At 48.0% G+C, this 19,164-nt stretch overlaps 1 protein-coding gene across 2 annotated transcripts in view; it reads right to left on the bottom strand.

Annotated features, from left to right (window-relative positions):
• MYRIP (myosin VIIA and Rab interacting protein) overlaps positions 1 to 19,164 on the bottom strand; it is a 227,185-nt gene that overhangs the window by 43,457 nt on the left and 164,564 nt on the right. For both annotated transcript variants that reach the window (XM_002696924.6, XM_005222594.5), the window contains exons 9-11: positions 17,412 to 17,559; positions 14,877 to 15,505; positions 490 to 729 (exon numbers count right to left, since the gene is read on the bottom strand). In XM_002696924.6, the coding sequence (XP_002696970.1) occupies positions 490 to 729; positions 14,877 to 15,505; positions 17,412 to 17,559 (1,017 nt within the window). The remainder of the gene's footprint in view (positions 1 to 489; positions 730 to 14,876; positions 15,506 to 17,411; positions 17,560 to 19,164) is intronic.

The raw sequence follows: 19,164 nt of genomic DNA, 5'->3' as shown, positions 1-19,164 counted from the left end.
GGTTCTAAGTAAGTCAAGCCCAAATCTGAAAACTGCAGAGATAGTGACCTAGAAGGCAACTTTCAGTGTGAAGACTTTATACTATGAGATGAAGCTTTAGCACTGGCTAAAAGAGGGCTGGCTAGATGCCCTCAATCCACAGGAAACATTCCTCGGGGGGAGGGTGGTGCGAAATAACACAGCTCTTACCAGTAAGAAAGACTGTGGGTACTACATTACAGACTCGAAAGGCAAGGGCTGTCTTGATGAAAGATGGGATATGACAGGTCTTGGGAGATATCCAAGGACATGCGGGGATATTTTCCTGATTGAATAACTCTGCATTAATCAAGTCAAGTTTTCCTGGGCTCTCCCAAGTGCACAGGGATGGGCATCTTAGAGAGTGCTCTTTGGGGTCTCAGCACATCTCAGCACAAATACAGAGCCTCGCCCCAGCGTCAAGAGACCGGGCAGAGACTGGGCTGTCTGCTGTGACTTCACAGCCCTTACCTTCTTCAGCTCTTCCTGGACACTCTGGCTGTTGTCTTCAGAGGACAGACTTTCCTTCCGGTTCTCGGACTCGGTCTTGGGCTCGGATTCCTGATCCTCCCCAGAAGAAGTCTCCTTCTCACTCATTTTCCTTGCTAGCTCGTACAGCCTGTTCCTCCGTTTCTCTTCTGTGGTGTCTGTGCTGGCCCGGGGGTGCCGAGCCTCACTGCTGGTGTCAGTCTCTGATAAACCACCTGGCACCTGAAGGAAAGCCAGAATCATGAGCTGAAGACCCTCTGCTACAGCCCTGTTGTTCCCGATAATTGCCAGGTAAAGGTCAGTCCTTTACATGAGGCTTCCCTGATGGCTCAGCGGATAAAGAATCTGCCTGCAAGGCAGGAGACATAGGAAATGGGGGTTCAGTCCCTGAGTTGGGAAGATCCCCAGGAGAAAGAAATGACAACCCACTCCAGTATTCTTGCCTGGGAAATCCCATGAACAGAGGAGCCTTGTGGGCTCCAGTCCATGGGGTTGAAGAATCAGACATGATTTAGCGACTAAACCACCAAAGGTCAATGAAAATGAAGGTAAACTAAACCAGAAAATGAGGCTCTTGCTTGATCTGCTTTCCCTATGGATGAGCTCTTACTTTTTATTCTTACTTTCTCAAACATATGCATCTTAACACTTTGTTAGAACTTTAGGCAGAACCAATGCAATACTGTAAAGCAATTATCCTTCAACTAAAAAAAAAAAAACAAAACAAAACTTTAGGCAGGTGAGCATCTGTAGTCAGAAAAGTGAATTCAGTGTTTTTCATTTGCAGAATACTTATCCAGTGGCTACTAGGGGCATCACTGTGCTGGTACTGAGGATGCAAGTCTGAGCAAACCTCCACCAGCTCCCAGTGGAGGAGACACTAAAACCCTGCTAAGTGCAGAGAAGCAGGGGTGGGGATGGAGGCTCTGACAGCCCTGCTAAGGGGCGCCTGATGGGAGGGCTGGGAGTTAGGGAAAGCTGGCTTGTGGAAGTGGTGTTTGAGTTGAGATTCAAAGTGCAGCAGTTACCCAGCTAAAAGGGAGAGAGGAAAGAACCGTATTCTGGGCAGATCACAAAGATTTTGAGATGGTGTGAGGTTCTTGTGCACAGTTAAGGAATATTATGCCACCTTCCCTTGATAGTCACACAATTACATCTCTGGCTCCTACCGTCTCCTAGAGCTCCCTCTATGAGTAGAGCCCTGACCCGGCCTGGGAAACTCCAGGAAGACATGGAAATCGTTAAGTCTCACTCTATTCTTCACCTCATGTTGGACAGATGTGTATGGAATTTTAACAAGATAACCCCCAGAGTACCATCAGGGTCCACTGCACACAATATTAGCTTTTGAATTTCCTCTTTGAGTTGTTCTATCTGTTTAAAAGGCTTGGTCTTTCATGACTTTTATTCTTTATTGAAGAACTCCCGAAGAACAAAGAGAAAATGTACTAATTCTGTAAATAAAACTCCTTCCATCTTGCAATTATTATCTGGGTTCATTGGATCCTTTTATAAATCTAAGACACATGACAAGATTTTCATGATCTCATTTTCCTTATCTTTGGAAATATTTTGCTGTTTTATTATCCTGGGAATTATCTTTCATCATTACTCATCAAATACTTCCAATTATGCTAAAAAAGAGACTAGAATAACAAAAGAGAAAAATGGAATTACTTAGAAGGATGATTCAACATGGAAATAAATCATCGTCATTTTGAGTCTGCTTTTAGCTCACTGTATACAGTTGGGAATTCAAATTTTTCATAATGGCAAAGGAAAAAAAACTGAGAGAACAACATTTCACAATTATTAGATGACTCAGAAGATGAAGTTGGAGAGCAGCTCCACAGACTCGAACGATGATGGATGAAATTGGTTGTTTAAGTAAAATCTCAGACCAAGAGTCTTCAGATGACAGTGGCCTAAGTGAATTTTCTCAAACCCAAGAATCAATAAGTAAACAAAGAATCGATGAGTAAACAAAGAATCAATGAGTAAACAATGCATCTATCAGGATAAGAGAAAAGATGGTGTTTTCATTCAGTTTGTCATTCGACAGGAATGGCTTCATCACACAACATTTCGCAACAAGAATCTAGACCATCCTGTTCTGCTAAAAAGGTGTGGCAGATTCTTTATGAAGTTCATGTTTCAAATTCGCTTGATTCAGTTTATAATTGGACAGATGCTTAAAAGGGAGCTGTTTATATAAAGGCAATTAAAAGGAGACAGATGATAGAAGTGAAAAAAAAAATCACCGGACTGATAAACAGGGTCCCTTGGATGGTGATTTTTTTTTTCTGGCCCTGAATAAGAATCAATGGTGAGGACCTCAGGAAAGGTGGCCGATGCCCCCAGGATGCTTGAGAAGGAGGCCTATGGTCTTAGGACTTGGGGGGAGCTCCACAGGAAGAATGGTCTCTGAGCAGGTTCTTGAGAGATGAGGAGCATTTTAATATGTTGACATGGGATAGGCATTGTTGGTGAGGAAGCAGCAGGACGGTTAAGACCCAGGGTGCATGAAGCTGCTCGGCACAGTTAGAGGAATAAGGCTCAGAGGTGGAGAGCATGGGGAGCTTCGGGGTGTGGAGAAAACAGGCCTGGGTCAGACTGCAGAGGAGTAAGCGTCCGCCAGGTGGAGCTAGTGGTAAAGAACCCACCTGCCAATGTAGGATACCTAAGAGATGAGGGTTTGATCCCTGGGTTGGGAAGATCCCCTGGAGGAGGGCATGGCAACCCACTCCAGTATTCTTGCCTGGAGAATCCCATGGACAGAGGAGTCTGGCAGGCTACACTCCATGGGCTCCCAGAGTCGGACATAAATGAAGCAACCTGGCACAGCACAGCAGGCGTCTGTCTAAGGAGTGAGCTTTACCTGTCAAGTATCTCTGGGCTCTTGGGTCTCCCCAGGCTGCTGGTGGCACCAAGGGCACTCAGAAGCTGGCTCATGGAAGATCTTGGGTGTTCCTGGAAGGTTGAGCACCCAGGAGCTCCCTAGAGTAGAAATTAGGTAGCTGACCAGGAGCTGCACGACAGGGTTGGAAGTGGATGAAAGTGAGAGCCGAGGTGGGGCCTGAGGGAGAGATCCAGGGTTCTAACTGAGCACACAGGGGCGGAGCCTTAGACACTGGTGGGATGCCCAGGCTGGGGGCCAGTGCAGAGGATGACTTGATGAACAGGGGCCCCATCACTGAGAGATCTGCAGGGACCAGGAACACTGCTCGGCTCTCAGAGGACGCCAGAAGGCCCCTCACAACCCAAGATGGTGAAGCTGGAGAAAGTGGAGGGGTTGGATGACTGGTTATTTACTTTAAAAATACAGTTTTAAACAGAAAGTTGCAAGCGGCTAAGTGTCTGTTGGATTGGCTGGTTTTACATTCCTGGCTCTTCAGAGTGGGGAGACTGATGAGGAAATTTAAGGAAAAAAAGTTGCCTTTTCTTTGCACATTTCTATTTAGTGTGTGGAGTGCGTGCGTACATGCTCAGCTGTGTCTGACTCTTTGTGACCTCATGCTCTGTAGCCCACCAGGCTCCTCCGTCCATGGGATTCTCCAGGCAAGAATACTGGAGTGGGTAGCCATTCTCTTCTCCAGGAGATCTTCCCGACCCGGGATCAAACCCAAGAATCCTGCATTGGCAGGTGGATTCTTTACCACTGAACCACCTGAGAAGCCCCTAATGTGGCTGCTGTTGCTGCTAAGTTGCTTCAGTTGTGTCTGACTCTTCATGACCCCATAGACTGCAGCCTACCAGGCTCCGCTGTCCATGGGATTTTCCAGGCAAGAGTACTGGAGTGGGGTGCCATTGCCTTCTCTGCCTAATGTGGTGATTCTGGCTAAATAAGGATGATGTTATTGTTGTTCAGTTGCTAAGTCGTGTCTGACTCTTTTCGACCTCATGGACTATAGCCAGGTTCCTCTGTCCTCCACTATCTTCCAGAGTTGGCTCAAATTTATGTCCATTGAGTTGGTGATGTTATCTAATCCTCTGCCACCCCCTTCTCCTTTTGCTGTCAGCCTTCCCCTGCATCAGCGTCTTTTCCAGTGAGTTGGCTCTTCATATTAAGTGGCCAAAGTACTAGAGTTTCAGCTTCAGCATGAGTCCTTCCAATAAATATTTGGGACTGATTTCCTTTAATATTTGATCACTGGTTTGATCTCCTTGCAGTCCAAGGGAGTTTCAAGAGTCTTGTTCAGCACCACAATTCAAAAGCATCAATTCTTCAGCGCTCATCCCTCTTTATGGTCCAACTCTCACCTTCGTACATGACTACTGGGAAAACCATAGCTTTGGCTATATGGAACTTTGTTGGAAAAGTTGATGTCTCTGCTTTTTAATATTCTGTCTAGGTTGGTCATAGCTTTTCTTCCAAGGAGCAAGCGTCTTTTAATTTCGTGGCTGCAGTCACTGTCCCCAGTGATTTTGGAGCCCAAGAAAACAAAATCTGTCACTGCTTCCATTTTTTCCCCTTATATTTGCCATGAACTGATGGGACCAGATGCCATGATCTTAGTGTTTTGAATGTTGAGTTTCAAGCCATCTTTTCACTCTCCTCTTTCACCCTCATCAAGAGGCTCTTTAGTTCCCCTTCACTTTCTGCCATTAGATGGTATCATCTTCATATCTGAGATTATTGATATTTCTCCTGGAAATCTTGATTCCAGCTTGTGATTCATCCAGCCCGGCATTTCTCATGATGTTCTCTGCATACAAATTAAATAAGCAGGGTGACAATATACAGCCTTGTTGTACTCCTTTCCCAATTTTGAATGAGTCAGCTGTTCTATGTCTGGTTCTAACTCTTGCTTCTTGACCTGCATACTGGTTTCTCAGGAGACAGGTAAGGTGGTCTGGTACTCTCATCTCTTAAAGAATTCTCCACAGTTTGTTGTGATCCACACAGTCAGAGTGTAGTCAGTGAAGCAGAAGTAGATGTTTCTCTGGAACTCCCTTGCTTTCTCTATTATCCAATGAATGTTTGCAATTTGATCTCTGGTTCCTCAGCCTCTTCCAAACCCAGCTTGTTCATCTAGAAGTTCTCGGTTCATGTACTAAGCCTAGCTTGAAAGATTTTGAGCATTACCTTGCTAGCATGTGAAATGAGTACAATTGTATGGTAAAAGTTTAAATACCTGATGACAGAATACTCCTTCAGATAAACTAACATATCTTCTTTTCCAAGAGATTCTCTGCAAGTTCTTTATCTGTTCAGTTCAGTTGCTCAGTCATGTCCGACTCTTTGCGACCCCATGAATTGCAGCACACCAGTCCTCCCTGTCCATCACCAACTCCCGGAGTTCACTCAGACTCACGTCCATCGAGTCAGTGATGCCATCCAGCCATCTCATCCTCTGTCGTCCCCTTCTCCTCCTGCCCCCAATCCCTCCCAGCATCAGAGTCTTTTCCAATGAGTCAACTCTTCGCATGAGGTGGCCAAAGTACTGGAGTTTCAGCTTTAGTGTCATTCCTTCCAAAGAAATCCCAGGGCTGATCTCCTTCAGAATGGACTGGTTGGATCTCCTTGCAGTCCAAGGGACTCTCAAGAGTCTTCTCCAACACCACAGTTCAAAAGCATCAGTTCTTCCAAGTCCTTTATACTAATCTTTAATTTTTCGTTTTTGTTTCATTGATACCCTAAAAAAAGCACATTGTGGGTGACAGGCCAACCACCTTGCCACTGAGTGCTGCCAGGGGATTGCCATTCCTTTGTTTGATTTATGCTTCTGGTGGTGCTAACAGGTCTCTTATATTGACAGTATTTAAGTTTTAATGCAGCCATTCTCAAACCGGATACCGTCTGAAAATTCTTGGGTAATCCATGAATTCCCAAGATTGAGAAATACAAAGGTAGACATAAATGGAGGCGATGGGGACGTGAAGGGTGGAGGAAGGAACTGCAGGGTTCCTGTGGCTGAGCATGGCCGTGTGGTGTGGGTGAACACTGCTCCGGGTGCTGCACACACAGAATCTCATTCAAGAGGCCCAGTCGTCCCCTCTGTATCCCTGAGGACACTAACATGAGTAGGCTGTCCAAGGTCACGTGGCTAGAGTGTGGCTGAGCTGAAGATGGCCTGACCCTAAAGGCCAAGCTCTTTGCATTCTTCCAAGATAAAGCTAGAAGCTCCACACTAAACCACACTCCCTGGAGGGAGACCAGATTGCAGAACCGCAGAGCAGGGGAAGAACCCGAGATGCAAAGGAAACCTCTTGTTTCACAAGGGGAAATTATAAAGGGGTGAGGAGATCCTTTTTCTAGCGGCACGCTGGCAATGGGTACTCAGATTTTCTCAGTCCCCCTTTCCTTCAGTCAGCCTGGTGGTCTGTCTTTATAGACCTTGGAATCCTGCCTGCTTTAATTCAGAGCAGCTTTTCTCCACCTCAGCCTCATCACCACCATCATCCAGATTCTCCGCATGTTTTAAGGGAGGAAAGTCAACGTCTTCCAGGCTGGACAACCCCAGTCCTCGAATTGCTTTCCCAGAGCTCGCCTTCCAACCATCAGGCCACTCGAGGTGGGGCGGTGGGAGCCTCTAGTCTCCTCCATCCTCTCCAAAGGAGGCCCACTAAAGGATTACTCTCAGAGGTCACACGTCAGACCTCTGAATATACCCGGGTGTCCTGGTGGCCCTCGTCAGCCCCAGTGATGAAAGATTCTGATCCTGACCTAAAAATCAGAATTTCGGCAGCTTGCTTTTAGGTATTATTTCAGTCGACTACAGAGGAAAGCCCCAAAAGGCTAACTAACCCTAGACACTCTTTACACAGCAAATGGCCGTGGTTCTACGTGCAAATCCCTTGGCATACACAGTGATCCCGAATTGGAGAAGAGCAGAAAGAGCCTGGGGCTGGCCGACTCCACCGATGTCCCATTTCTTCTGCGGGCCTGGGAAAGCTCTGTCTCTGGTGCCTTCAGGTGGAGGTTTATCCTCTCCCGATGTATTGATGTTAACCCCAAACTAGATGTATTCACATGCTGTACTCTGGTGAATAAGGCATTTAAAAAATAACCGGTGTGATAAGAACAGTCATACCTACAAAAATATACGTCAAATCCTTGGTCAGCTTAACAGGGTGGAAATGGGAAGGTGGAACCTGGAATTTTATCAGACTTAATGCTGAAATACATCTGCCTGCCTTGAGGAGCACGCCTCCCGGTGCGAGGGTCTGAGTTGGGCCAGTGGAGCTGCACAGGGGGGCCCAGGCCTTGGGGACCAGTCTGGTGAAGGGGGTTATGGGAGCTCAACAACTGGATGTCAGCTGAAAGGCTCAATTTTAACTTTTATAGTTACAGGTCGGTTGTTCTGGTGTGATTCCCAAGCTGTTCTCTGAGTCCTTCGTATTATAAAATTGACTTAAAAATAAACAAGAAAAGTGCAAGTACTAGTCATCCAGTCGTGTCTGTCTCTGTGTGACCCCATGGACTGTAGCCCACCAGGCTCCTCTGTCCATGGGATTCTCCAGGCAAGAACACTGGAGTGGGTCATCTTTTCCTCCTCCAGGAGATTTTTCAGATGCAAGGATTGAACCCGGGCCTCCTGCATTACACGCAGATTCTTTACCGTCTGAGGCACCAGGAAACCTCAATGAAATCTGGGACGCAGATCCCTCTTCCAGAGCCCAAATCCCTCTGATGGGTGGGCTGTGCCCCTGGTCTGTTTTCCCTCTGGAATCTCCTGTCTGGCAGAATTAACTACGCCATTTGTTGAAACAGCAGCCATTTTTGGAATTATGGCAATCTGTGCAAAATACCCAGAAAACCATTAGCCTGGACTTCCCAGGTCAGTATTTATATGAGGAATACGCATTTAAGTCACAGTTATTTTCATACTGACTACGGTTGGCCTGTCACTTTGTGGAAACATCTTTTAGGAAGGAAGCAGCATTAACAGTGAACTTCATCTTTTTTTTTTCTCTCTCTGACTCAGCATTGGAACTGGGTGTAGATTCAGTCACATGATCCTTGGATTTTGATAGTGTTCAGTACCTGGACTGTAGTGCCAGCATGAGGGTCAGAATCTTAGAAGGGGCACAAAGAGGCTCCTAAAGAATCATGTGCTGAACTTCAGGTCAGGGGCTGGGATAGTGGGGCTGAGGGCTGTTCCCGATCCCCTTCTTTTCATTGCCAACGACCTGCTACCTGCTGTGAGTGGGCTGGGTTCCAGTCCCTGCTGTAATGTTGTTACTTAGTCACTCATCATGTCTGACTCTTTGTGACCCCATAGACTATAGCCCTCCAGGCTCCTCTGTCCATGGGATTCTCCAGGCAAGAACACTGGAGTGGGTTGCCACGCCCTCCTCCAGGGGATCTTCCCGACCCAGGGATAGAACCTGTGTTTCCTGCATTGGCAGGCAGATTCTTTACCACTGAGCCACCTGGAAAGCAATCCCTACTCTAGAGAGAGCTCAACATTTCCCTCATGGGGTGAACACGCCTTTACTGCCACAGGAAGTAAAGGCTTTAACTGACAGGTAGCCCCGCTATTTAATATCCGCCCAAAGTAGGGCCACAATTTAAGTACAGCAAAACAAAAGTCATCATTTTTGGCCCATCCATCCTAAGTCCCTTCAGTTGTGTCCAAGTCTTTGTGACCGTATGGACTGTAGCCCACCAGGCTCCTCTGTCCGTGGGATTCTACAGGCAAGAATACTGGAGTGGGTTGTCATTTCCTTAATATCCAACAGAGTCCTGGTTAAAAATGTAAAGCTCTGAGCACTTGTATTCATGCACATTTCTCTTCCCCACTGGGGAGAAAACTTAATAATTCATCAGGGCCTATGACACAAGAATGTTAAAGAAAAACTGTTATGTACAGTAAACATCTCATTGCTTTCTAGACTTGTTCTCTGCAACCAGCTAGTCATGGAGGCACCCAGAAATTCTCACTAACAAGGGGAATGACTTGACAGGTCATTGTCTAAGATTTTTCTTCTGTGCAGGGGGTATTTGATCAAACATGCTCTCAACTGTTTCCAAGTTACGATCTGTACTTGCGGAGGCTGCCGTGGAGGTGGGAGTGAGAGGCATGAGGAACCGGCAGCCTTATCTCAGAGCAGCTCTTTAAGTTTTCATGTAAAGGAAGGTTCCATGCTAACAAGCTATGAAAATCAACGGTGAGGAATTGGGGTGGAGAAGTGGGGACTCTCACCCTTTAGTCTGTGCATTGGAGGGAATTCAGATACAGTTTGAATTAGACTGAAGGCCTTGCTTGGGAGTGTTCTCTTAACACACCTCAGAGGTAGGTGGATCCGACAGGTGGCTCACTGTTCGCAGGTGTGGGGGGTGTTGTCACTCCACAACCACCTTGCGTGGTCTTGCAAGACATCGCAGAGTGCCTCTCTTTGAATTCAGAGCTGTACAGCACTCATGGACCAGGGCCTGGGGGAGGCAGCCATCCACTCCTTGACAGATCTCACAACCCGATCCAGGAGCAGCTCGGACCGGTAGAGGTCAGGTTATTTTGGCCCCTCGTAGGCCCAAGCTGACTGGGCTGTCCCTAGAGTCATGTACTGGCGCACACTGAGTGGCACTGTGAGAAGCGGCCTCCAAAGTGTGTGTCATTTGAAGCAGTTCATGGAGGGGGCTGTATTTATTCTGTGTTCTCTCCATGAGGACCCGTGGGATAAATTTCTCTGGGATCTCAGCTCCAGGAGCAGCATCTTTTAAGGAATGGATTTATGATTCTAATATGGCTTCCATGACTCAGAAAACTGCTCATAGTTTCCTGCAGATATAAGTTTAATTATCCAATAATGATTTGATGACAACAATGTTAGATCTTACCTCATGCTGTGTGCGTGCTGTGCTTAGTTGCTAAGTCCTGTCTGACTCTTTTGTGACCCTTTGGACTATAGCCTGCCAGGCTCCTCTGGGATTTTTTAGGCAAAAATACTGGAGTGGGTTGACATGTTGTGACATTCCAACATGACACTTCCATGTTGGAATCTTCCCAACCCAGGGATCAAATCCGCATTTCTTGAGTCTCCTGCATTGCAGGCAGACTCTTTACCACTGAGCCACCAGAGAAGCACTTCTTACCTCCCATTATCCCCAAAAGTAAAGTACAGATGGACTGAAGAGCTAAATGCAAAATTCAAATCTATAAAGTATTAGAAAAGAACAGGAAAACATTCTTAAAACCTTGGCGATTTAAAACTTTCTCAAACAAGACACAAAATTTAAAGGAAATGAAAGTAACTGATAAGTTATTAGTAACGAAATGTTTTGCATGTAAAATATACTTAAAGTTAAGGTGAAAGTGATAGACCAGGGGAGAGTATTTTCAGTGTGTCGCCATCAAAGAAGTAAGATCTACAGTGTAATTCGAAAATAAATTACTAAAAATCAAGAAGAAAAAGTCTGACAAAATAATAGAAGGAACATATAAATGTGTCTTTCACAGAGGAAAAAAATGCAAATAGCTGTAAATATAGGGAAAAATATTCAATTTCAGTAGTAACTATGTCAACTAAAAAGAAATATATTTTTTTCCTCACATAAAGTTGGCAACAATGTAACAGACTGACAACACCAAGCACTGTTGACAGCATGAGAAAATGTGCCCCACAGTGTGTGGCTACGCAGGCTGCTGGGAAGTTTGGAGAGTTTAATTTGGGGAGTACTCATTAAAATTAAAGATCCATTTATGCCTCAAGTCAGCACGTTTACTCCTGTACTTGTAGAAAGAGGTTTGCACACTGGTACTTTCTGCGGTATTGTTTAAAACCCCAAACACTGGAAAAGCCCTGAATGTCCATCGTTACAGGAACTATTGATTGTGGGTCCCTCCCCTCCTGGAACACTGGGGAACTGAGGGGGTTGGATGTTTGGAGCGACACTGGTAAAGTCCTGTGCCTGGTGCAAGGTGATAATAAAAAGCCTGACTTGGATCTGATTTATTATTGTTTTAAAATTCTCATCAGGCAATGCCTGCATATTGCTTGCATCCTGGGCAAATGGCTCCCACTCCCATACTTCCCCCCCTGGGGACCACTGGGATGCTGAGATCTGTGTGCTCTGACCTCTCCATCACTTACTGTTAGGAAGAAGGGGTGGAAGAATAGAGGGAGTAGCATGCCAATTTTGCTGAAACACAGGTACATTTACAGAATACTATTTCTAAATGTGCTGTACATATATGATGCACAAATACAGCTGTAGTCATTTGGCGGGAGAGAGCAGGGATGTAGGGTTGTGGTCAAGCAGACTACATCTGTGGTGGTTTAGTCACTAAGTTGTATGCGACTCTTGGAATCCCATGTACTATTGCCAGCCAGACTTCTCTTTCCATGGGATTTTCTAGGCAAGAATACTGGAGTGGTTTGCCATTTCCTTCTCCAGGGGATCCTCCCAACCCAGGGATCGAACCGGGGTCTCCTGCACTGCAGGCAGATTCTTTACTGACTGAGCTACCAGGGAAGCCTGACTATATCTGTATGTTTTAATAACGTCTATGTTATTTATATATTTGCATATATACATATACTTATAAGTATGCGTGTGTGCGTACTAAGTCACTTCAGTCGTGTCTGACTCTTTGCGACCCCGTGGACTGTAGCCCGCCAGGCTCCTGTGTCCATGCGGATTCTCCAGGCAAGAATACTGGAGTGGGTTGCCATGCCCTCTTCCAGGGGAGCTCCCCAACTCAGGGACCGAACCTGCGTCTCATGTGTCTCCTGCATTAGCAGGAGGGTTCTTTATCACCATGCCATCTGGAAAGCCCTTATAAGTACACAAATAGTTAAAGATATACATTTATATACCTTTTCTTTTTTGAGGGGAGAACTGCCCTAGGAAATTAAGCAGAAGGGAGGATGGAGAGGAGGGCCAGGGTTTTGAGGTCCCCAGAAGTTCAATGCCATCGCCACCTAGTGGGGAGGAGAGGACACTGCCAGGGAGGCAGATAGCCTCGGTCCTGGGTCCTTTCTGCTGGCCCTCGCCTTCTCCCTGTTGATGCCTCCTAAGACTCATCAGCAGAAGACAACTTACAAGTCATCTTAGAATAAATAGGGAACTTCAGGCACCTAGTGATGATGGATAGGTGGCATTTTATACTTGCATTTCAATCACGCAGACAACCCCCAAGAATATCCCTTGAGGCAAGTCACCCAGAGTCCCTGGAAAACTGTCTCCACTTGAGCTAGATGATACTGAATCACAGTTGAACAGAATTTTATAAATTTTTCATTTACGATCACGACAAACTCACATGGCAGATTTGTAATGATCTTATTTTACAGAGGAGAAAGTGAGAGCCTAGACCAAATTTCTAAGTAATATATTAGCAGATCAGGTAGCACTGATGCTAAATCCTGTGACCTGAAGTCCTCTGAGGTCACGACTACCTTAAAGGGGGCCCCAGGATCGGGGACCTGGCTGACATTCATAGAAGCTGATACATTTACTGTAGCAGATGCTGGTGATGTCCTGGGCTGTATCCCCCTGGACCTACATGAGTTGCCCACAGCCATGGGGGACAGTTTCTGACCCACTGATGGTTTTCTACCTCAGATCTAGTCTCTCTCCATCTGAGGGATTTCTCAGGCACCATTCATGCAAACCTGTATATAAAGTTTAGGCCCACCCTGGATGGGACCTCTCTCTACCAGTGGGAGATAGGAGACTGGGTAACTGCTGCCCATCTTCTAGGGGCAGAATTCTGAGCTGTGACCCACTTGGCTTCTCCACAGGTCCCTGGTGGGATGGAGCCCCAGTGGCCTATGTTGTATCTTCACCGGCCTTTCTCATTTCTTGGTTTCACTCTTGGGTTTCCTGGGATTGCTTCTCTCAAAATCTACAACCAAATTTTTAATTCCAGACCTGCTTTTTGTGGAACCCCAACTGAGAATGCAGGGCACGGTAGCTGGGCACTGTGGGAGACGCAATGATGTTCAGAGAGTGGGTGTGGTTTCCCTAGGGGCATAAAACGTCACAATAGTAATGTGACCTGTGACCTGTGTAATGTGAGTGGCAGTGATGATGTGCCTACAGAAGACAGAGGCAACCTGATAAGCTCTTCCACAGGCTCGCGGTTTCAAACAGTTCAAAAGGGCATTTGAACTTTCCAGGCTTCACTGGCATCACTTTAGAAAACATTGCTGTGGGAAGGCCCCCGTTGGCATCACAGAGTTTAATACTCAGTCCACGGTGATCACTGTGGAAGAGACCACCATGGATGGCCAGGGAGAGGTGAGGGCAAGGTCACAGCATGTTCATAGACCCAGAGCTGGGGATGAGCGGGGTGTTTCCAGGGAATAGCAAGTTAATCTGGATGCGGGTCCACGAACTACCTGACACTGTAAGTAAAAAGAGAGAGAGAGAGAGTGCTTGCTGCTGCTGCCGCTAAGTCACTTCAGTCGTGTCCGACTCTGTGCGACCCCACAGACGGCAGCCCGCCAGGCTCCACCATCCCTGGGATTCTCTAGGCAAGAACACTGGAGTGGGTTGCCATTTCCTTCTCCAATGCATGAAAATGAAAGGTGAAAGTGAAGTCGCTCAGTCGTGTCTGACTCTTAGCAACCCCATGGACTGCAGCCCACCAGGTTCCTCCATCCACAGGATTTTCCAGGCAAGAGTACTGGAGTGGGGTGCCATCGCCTTCTCTGAGAGAGTGCATAGAGGAGTGTTTTTCTAGGGAGAGATTCTGTAGCTTTAATCAGATTCTCTAAGGGGGTTCATGAGCTAAACCATGAGGGAGGAGGCACTGAGAACTCTCGAGATAGCTTGTGATGGGAACCAAGAATCACAGATGTTAGTAAACTGCGCCCTCAGTTATGAGATCAAAACAACACTGCCTGTGCCCTTGTTTGTGTTCTAGGAGAGAGCTCAGCTCTTTACAAAGTTATCTTATCCACTCATCACAACCATCCTCTGAAGTGGGTTCTAATATTATCCCCATTTGACAGATGAGGAAACTGAGACCTAAGAAGATGCCTTGTCCAAAGTCACACTGCTGGATTTGAACATGGGCAGGCTGATTCTAGACCCCATCCCCTAACTCCATGCCAGGGGCCCTCAGACTTTAACACACAGCAGAATCACCAAGACAGCTTGGGCTCCATCCCCAGAATGTTGGGTTCAGCAGCTCTGGGGCAGGGACCAAGGATCTGCATTTCTAGTAAGTTCCTAGGTGCTATGGTTGCTGCTGATCTGGGGGCCACACTTTGCAAGCCCACTTTGAACTCTAAGCTCTCATCTCCAGAGAGGAGGGTACACCTCCAAGAGTTGTGACCTGTGTCAGCAGCAAAACCAAGATAAGAACCTGGGTGTGTGGATTCAGAATCCAGGACTATCCATGCCACTCTTGCTTGGAGAGGGGCACAGCCTACTTAAAAATGAGTGGGTGCTTATGTGCACCCTGCTTTATTACCTGATGTGTGTCCAGCTCTGGGGGATGGCCGCTGGGGGAAGGCAATTCCTTGCTTAGCTCCTCGGAGCACCCCCGGGCCCTCCTCCACCTTCTGGCCCTCCGATCTGCGGCGTGGGGGGCCTCCTCAGGCTCGCTGCTGTCTGAGGTCTCCCTGCCAGCTGCCTGAAGGTTGAAGTTCACATCCAGTTCTCCCTGTAGGCGCATCTTCTCGGCTGCAGGGTTCCGGGGGGCCTTCCTCTGCAACCAAGACAGCCTGGCCCGGTGCCCAGCTTCTCGGGATGAGCCCACCGAGGAGGTCTCTGAGTCGGACCACATGGCCTCGGGGTTGGGTGAGGGCCCAGAGGAGGCAGAGGGGCCTTGGTCTGATCCTGGAGCCTGTGTGGGCTGAGTCTGGGGTTCCCCGGGCAGAGCCCGGGGCTGCAGGCACAGCGTGCTCAAGGCCTCCCTCCAGTCAAAGTCCTCCTCGCTGTCGGAGCCCAGCTCATCGTAGGCGGACGCCACGCTGGAGGCCGCCTCCAGGGCCTGAAACGCGTCGCTCTTAGGTTTGGCCAGCAGGCGGGCTGGGGGCAGAGCCCCATCCTTCAGGGCTATCCAGTTCCCATCGGGGCTCTGTAGAACTGGGGCCACCACTGCGGGCAGGAGGGAGAGAGAAGCCAGAGAGGGACTGTCAGCGCCTCAGAGCGAGGGGCCCCTCAGACAGCCCTCCTCCTCTGCCCCCCTCTTCCTAGAGCTCTTTCTGGTCTCCCCGCCCAGAGTGGGCTCCTCCTTCCCTGAGTTGCTGTGATAGCCTTTCTGGTTCACTCCAGTATCCATCCTGGCTTCTGGCTGACCATGCAGAGGGCTGGGCCCTCCTCCCTGGTGAGAGGGGCCCTGCGGCAGGGGCTGGGTCTCAGTCATCCTGCACTGTCCCGAAGACAGCTCGTGCGGAGGAAAGAGCAGAGGCTGGGAAGTCAACTGTAGGGATGCTGTGGGCTGAGTAAACCCACCTCCAACTCACACTGAGAAACTCAAGAGCAGGGACTGTCCTCAGACCGTTATTTCCCCGCACTGAGCACACGTGGTGTAAACAGCAGATGCTCAGTCAAGGTCTGGGAAGTCAGAAAGTGTCCGGGGGGATACGAATTTGTCAAAGACACTGTCAAGACTGAAAGTGGGTTTACTCAGCGTCCCTACAGTTGACCTCAGCCGTGGACCAACAGGCTCCAGACCTGGCCCTTTCCCTGAGGCATAAACAGAACCTCTGAAACTAGTCCATGGACATTAACCTTCTGGGATGACCTCTGTACCTCCTCTGTTCTACATTTCTGCTCTGCTGAGATGGAGCAGTGCCCCCGAGGAGTAACCTGCTTCCTGCGAAACAGATCAGACATCTTTCAAGACTTCTGGAGTTAGTCTGGACAGCTTAGCATGTCAAGGGCCGAGTGGTCCTCAGAAAAACCAGCAGTTTTCTACGCAAGTGCTTTCTGTTCTTTAAGTCTTCATCCTGAAGGGTGCATGGAGTTTTGAGCTGCATATGAAATCTTTTTTTGTGTGTGGTGTTGTCAAGCTAAGTTTTTGTTTCTATGCAATGATAAAATTACACGTAGGTGCCTTAGTTTAGAGAAATTTATGCACAAAACATGTTTTGAAAACCAAGATCCTTCACAAATTTATTTGGAATGCTCATAACCCAGCAGGAACTGTTTTGTGAAATGGACTGTCTGCTAGAAGTGCTTATCAAACTTCCTAAGTCTGTCCATTTCTTAGTCTAAATTTTGAAATGCTCTTGCTTTGTTATTTGTTTGCTGTGGAGACACTTGTTAACATGAGTAGCTGAAGAGTCCTGATGCTTGGGTCTGGGGACCACATTAGCTGTGGTATCTTGGACGCTGAAATGAATGCCCTGCTAGTTTGGATTGGTGTTCCTGTGAAAGTGAAAGTTGTTCAGTCGTGTCTGACTCATTGTGACTCCATGGACTATACAGTCCATAGAATTCTCCAGGCCAGAATACTGGAGTGGGTAGCCTTTCCCTTCTCCAGGGGATCTTCCCAGCCCAGGGATCGAACCCAGGTTTCCCACATTGCAGGTGGATTCTTTTCCAGCTGAGCCACCGGGGAAATCCAAGAATACTGGAGTGGGTAGCCTATCCCAACTCAAGGGGATCTTCCCGACCCAGGAATTGAACTGGGGTCTCTTGCATTGCAGGTGGATTCTTTACCAACTGAGCTCTCTGGGAAGCCCTGGTGTTCCTGGCCTACATATAATAAGACACTGGCTCCTAGTCCACACAGAACAGGCAGCTGAAGTGGGGCTGTGCAGCCAAGTGATCCGAACCCACCTGCCCACTGTCTCACAGGTCTCAGCAAGCAAACTGCCCACATGGGAAACATGCCCACCTTATATACAGTGTGCTGCGTGAGAGACCCCGTGACTTAGTGGCCAGACTGTCCCAGATGGGCACACCCCCACTCAGACTGATGGTAGGAGGGGCTGAGCAACCTCACGACAGCCAAGCAGCCTCCCAGCAGCATTTCTGAACCCCGCAGAACAGTTACTTGTCTGGTCCAGCCTGTCCACGCTCTTCCAGCTGGGCAACGCCTCCTCCTCCCTCGGGTGCTGCTCCCTTGGCTCCCTTGATGCAGCCTCCAGCGAAGGGGTCCTCAGGGCATCTTCTCTGCTGAGTGAGAATGCAGACTGCGACCGCTGTGCAAAGAAAAGAGGGGAAGGCGTGACCTCATCAGGCACAGTTCCCAGGGGGACTGCCTTCCAATCCGCAGGCACCCCACCGCATGGAGATGACACAGCTGATGGTAATGGCTTTTCTCGAGATTCAGAAGCTTCAAATCAGTACATCCTGCTGTGAAAGTATTAGCTGCTCAGCTGTGTCTGTCTACAATCCCATGGACTGTAGCCCGCCAGGCTTCTCTGTACATGGAATTCTCCAGGCAAGAATACTGGAGTGGGTAGCCAGGTCCTTCTCAAGGGGATCTTTCTGACCCAGGGGTTGAACCCAGGTCTCCTGCGTTGGAGGCAGATTCTTTACCATCTCAGCTACCAGGGATGCTACATCATGCCATATAATGGCACAAATGGTTCCGCATTTATTCCACTGCAAGTGGCCAGGCCTCCCAGAAAGCATCAGAGATGTAGCAGAATCCAACAGAGCTGGTTCTTACAACGCTCCTACTTACCCATTCTTCCAGCTGAGATTTCTCAGGGCCAATTGTGTGTGATGAAAATAAGAGCATATTCCCTTCAGAGACCTCCAAACCTGAGCGTTTCAGCAGTGTAAGTAGAAAACTGTAGTACAGTGTAAGTGCTGTGATAGGTAAGTGAACCAAGATGGTCAGCCCACAGTCCCAGAGACTTTGCAGCACATTCCCATTTAGTTAAAATAAACTCTAACCTAAGGACAAGTGGTAGAAAGGACTGACAAGAAACATGTTAGAACTGTATCATTTCTGTATGTTACAAATGTAATTTCTAGAATTTGTAGCTCAGATGTTGTATACAGGGAATTTCATCAAACAGAAAGAGACCAATTTTTTCCATTGTCATTTAATGAGAGAATTCTCTTCTCTTGGGGATTTACTTTGCTCTTTTTATATGGGCGAAACGGAGGAAAGAAAGGGCCAAGCCACAGAAAGCATCTCTGACTGTGATGTGAAGCAAAGTAGTATCTCTGACTCCGGCCTTAGGCAGTTTGGCGCCACCTGCTGGCCAACATCAATACTAACAAGCCTACTGCCTTCTGTCCTCGGGAGAAACGAATGGGCTTTCCTCCTCTCCCACCACAGATGCTGAGAGTAGGAGACAAACGGGGAGCGTGTTTGGAGAGTTGTGGGCAGGGCCCCCAGGCAGCTGAGGCTGGACTGGGGACTCATCAGTACCTGGGATCCAAGATTACTTCTGGTGCAACACCTTGACTGAGTGACTTAATTTCCTGAGAAGCAGAAACCTAATCTTTGCTCTAGCTTCCCAGGTGCTGCAGTGCCAATGCAGGAGACGCGGATTTGATCTTTGGGTTGGGAGGATCCCCTGGAGAAGGGAATGGCACCCCACTCCAGTATTCTTGCCTGGGAAATTCCATGGACAGAGGAGCCTGGTGGGCTGCAGTCCATGGGGTCGCAAAGAGTCGGACATGACTGAGTGAGCAACTAAGTGCACACGCACGCACGCACACACACGCACACGCGCGCACACACACACGCGCGCGCACACACACACGCGCGCACGCGCGCGCACACACACACACACAATTTTGCTCTGCGCACAGTAAACGAATACTAAGTGGGAGCTTTAAAAACC

This window comes from Bos taurus, chromosome 22 (assembly GCF_002263795.3).
Source record: "Bos taurus isolate L1 Dominette 01449 registration number 42190680 breed Hereford chromosome 22, ARS-UCD2.0, whole genome shotgun sequence".
NCBI classification, from domain to species: domain Eukaryota; kingdom Metazoa; phylum Chordata; class Mammalia; order Artiodactyla; family Bovidae; genus Bos; species Bos taurus.
The sequence above is the reverse complement of the archived record's forward strand: the minus strand, read 5'-3'. Positions and strand labels throughout refer to the sequence as shown.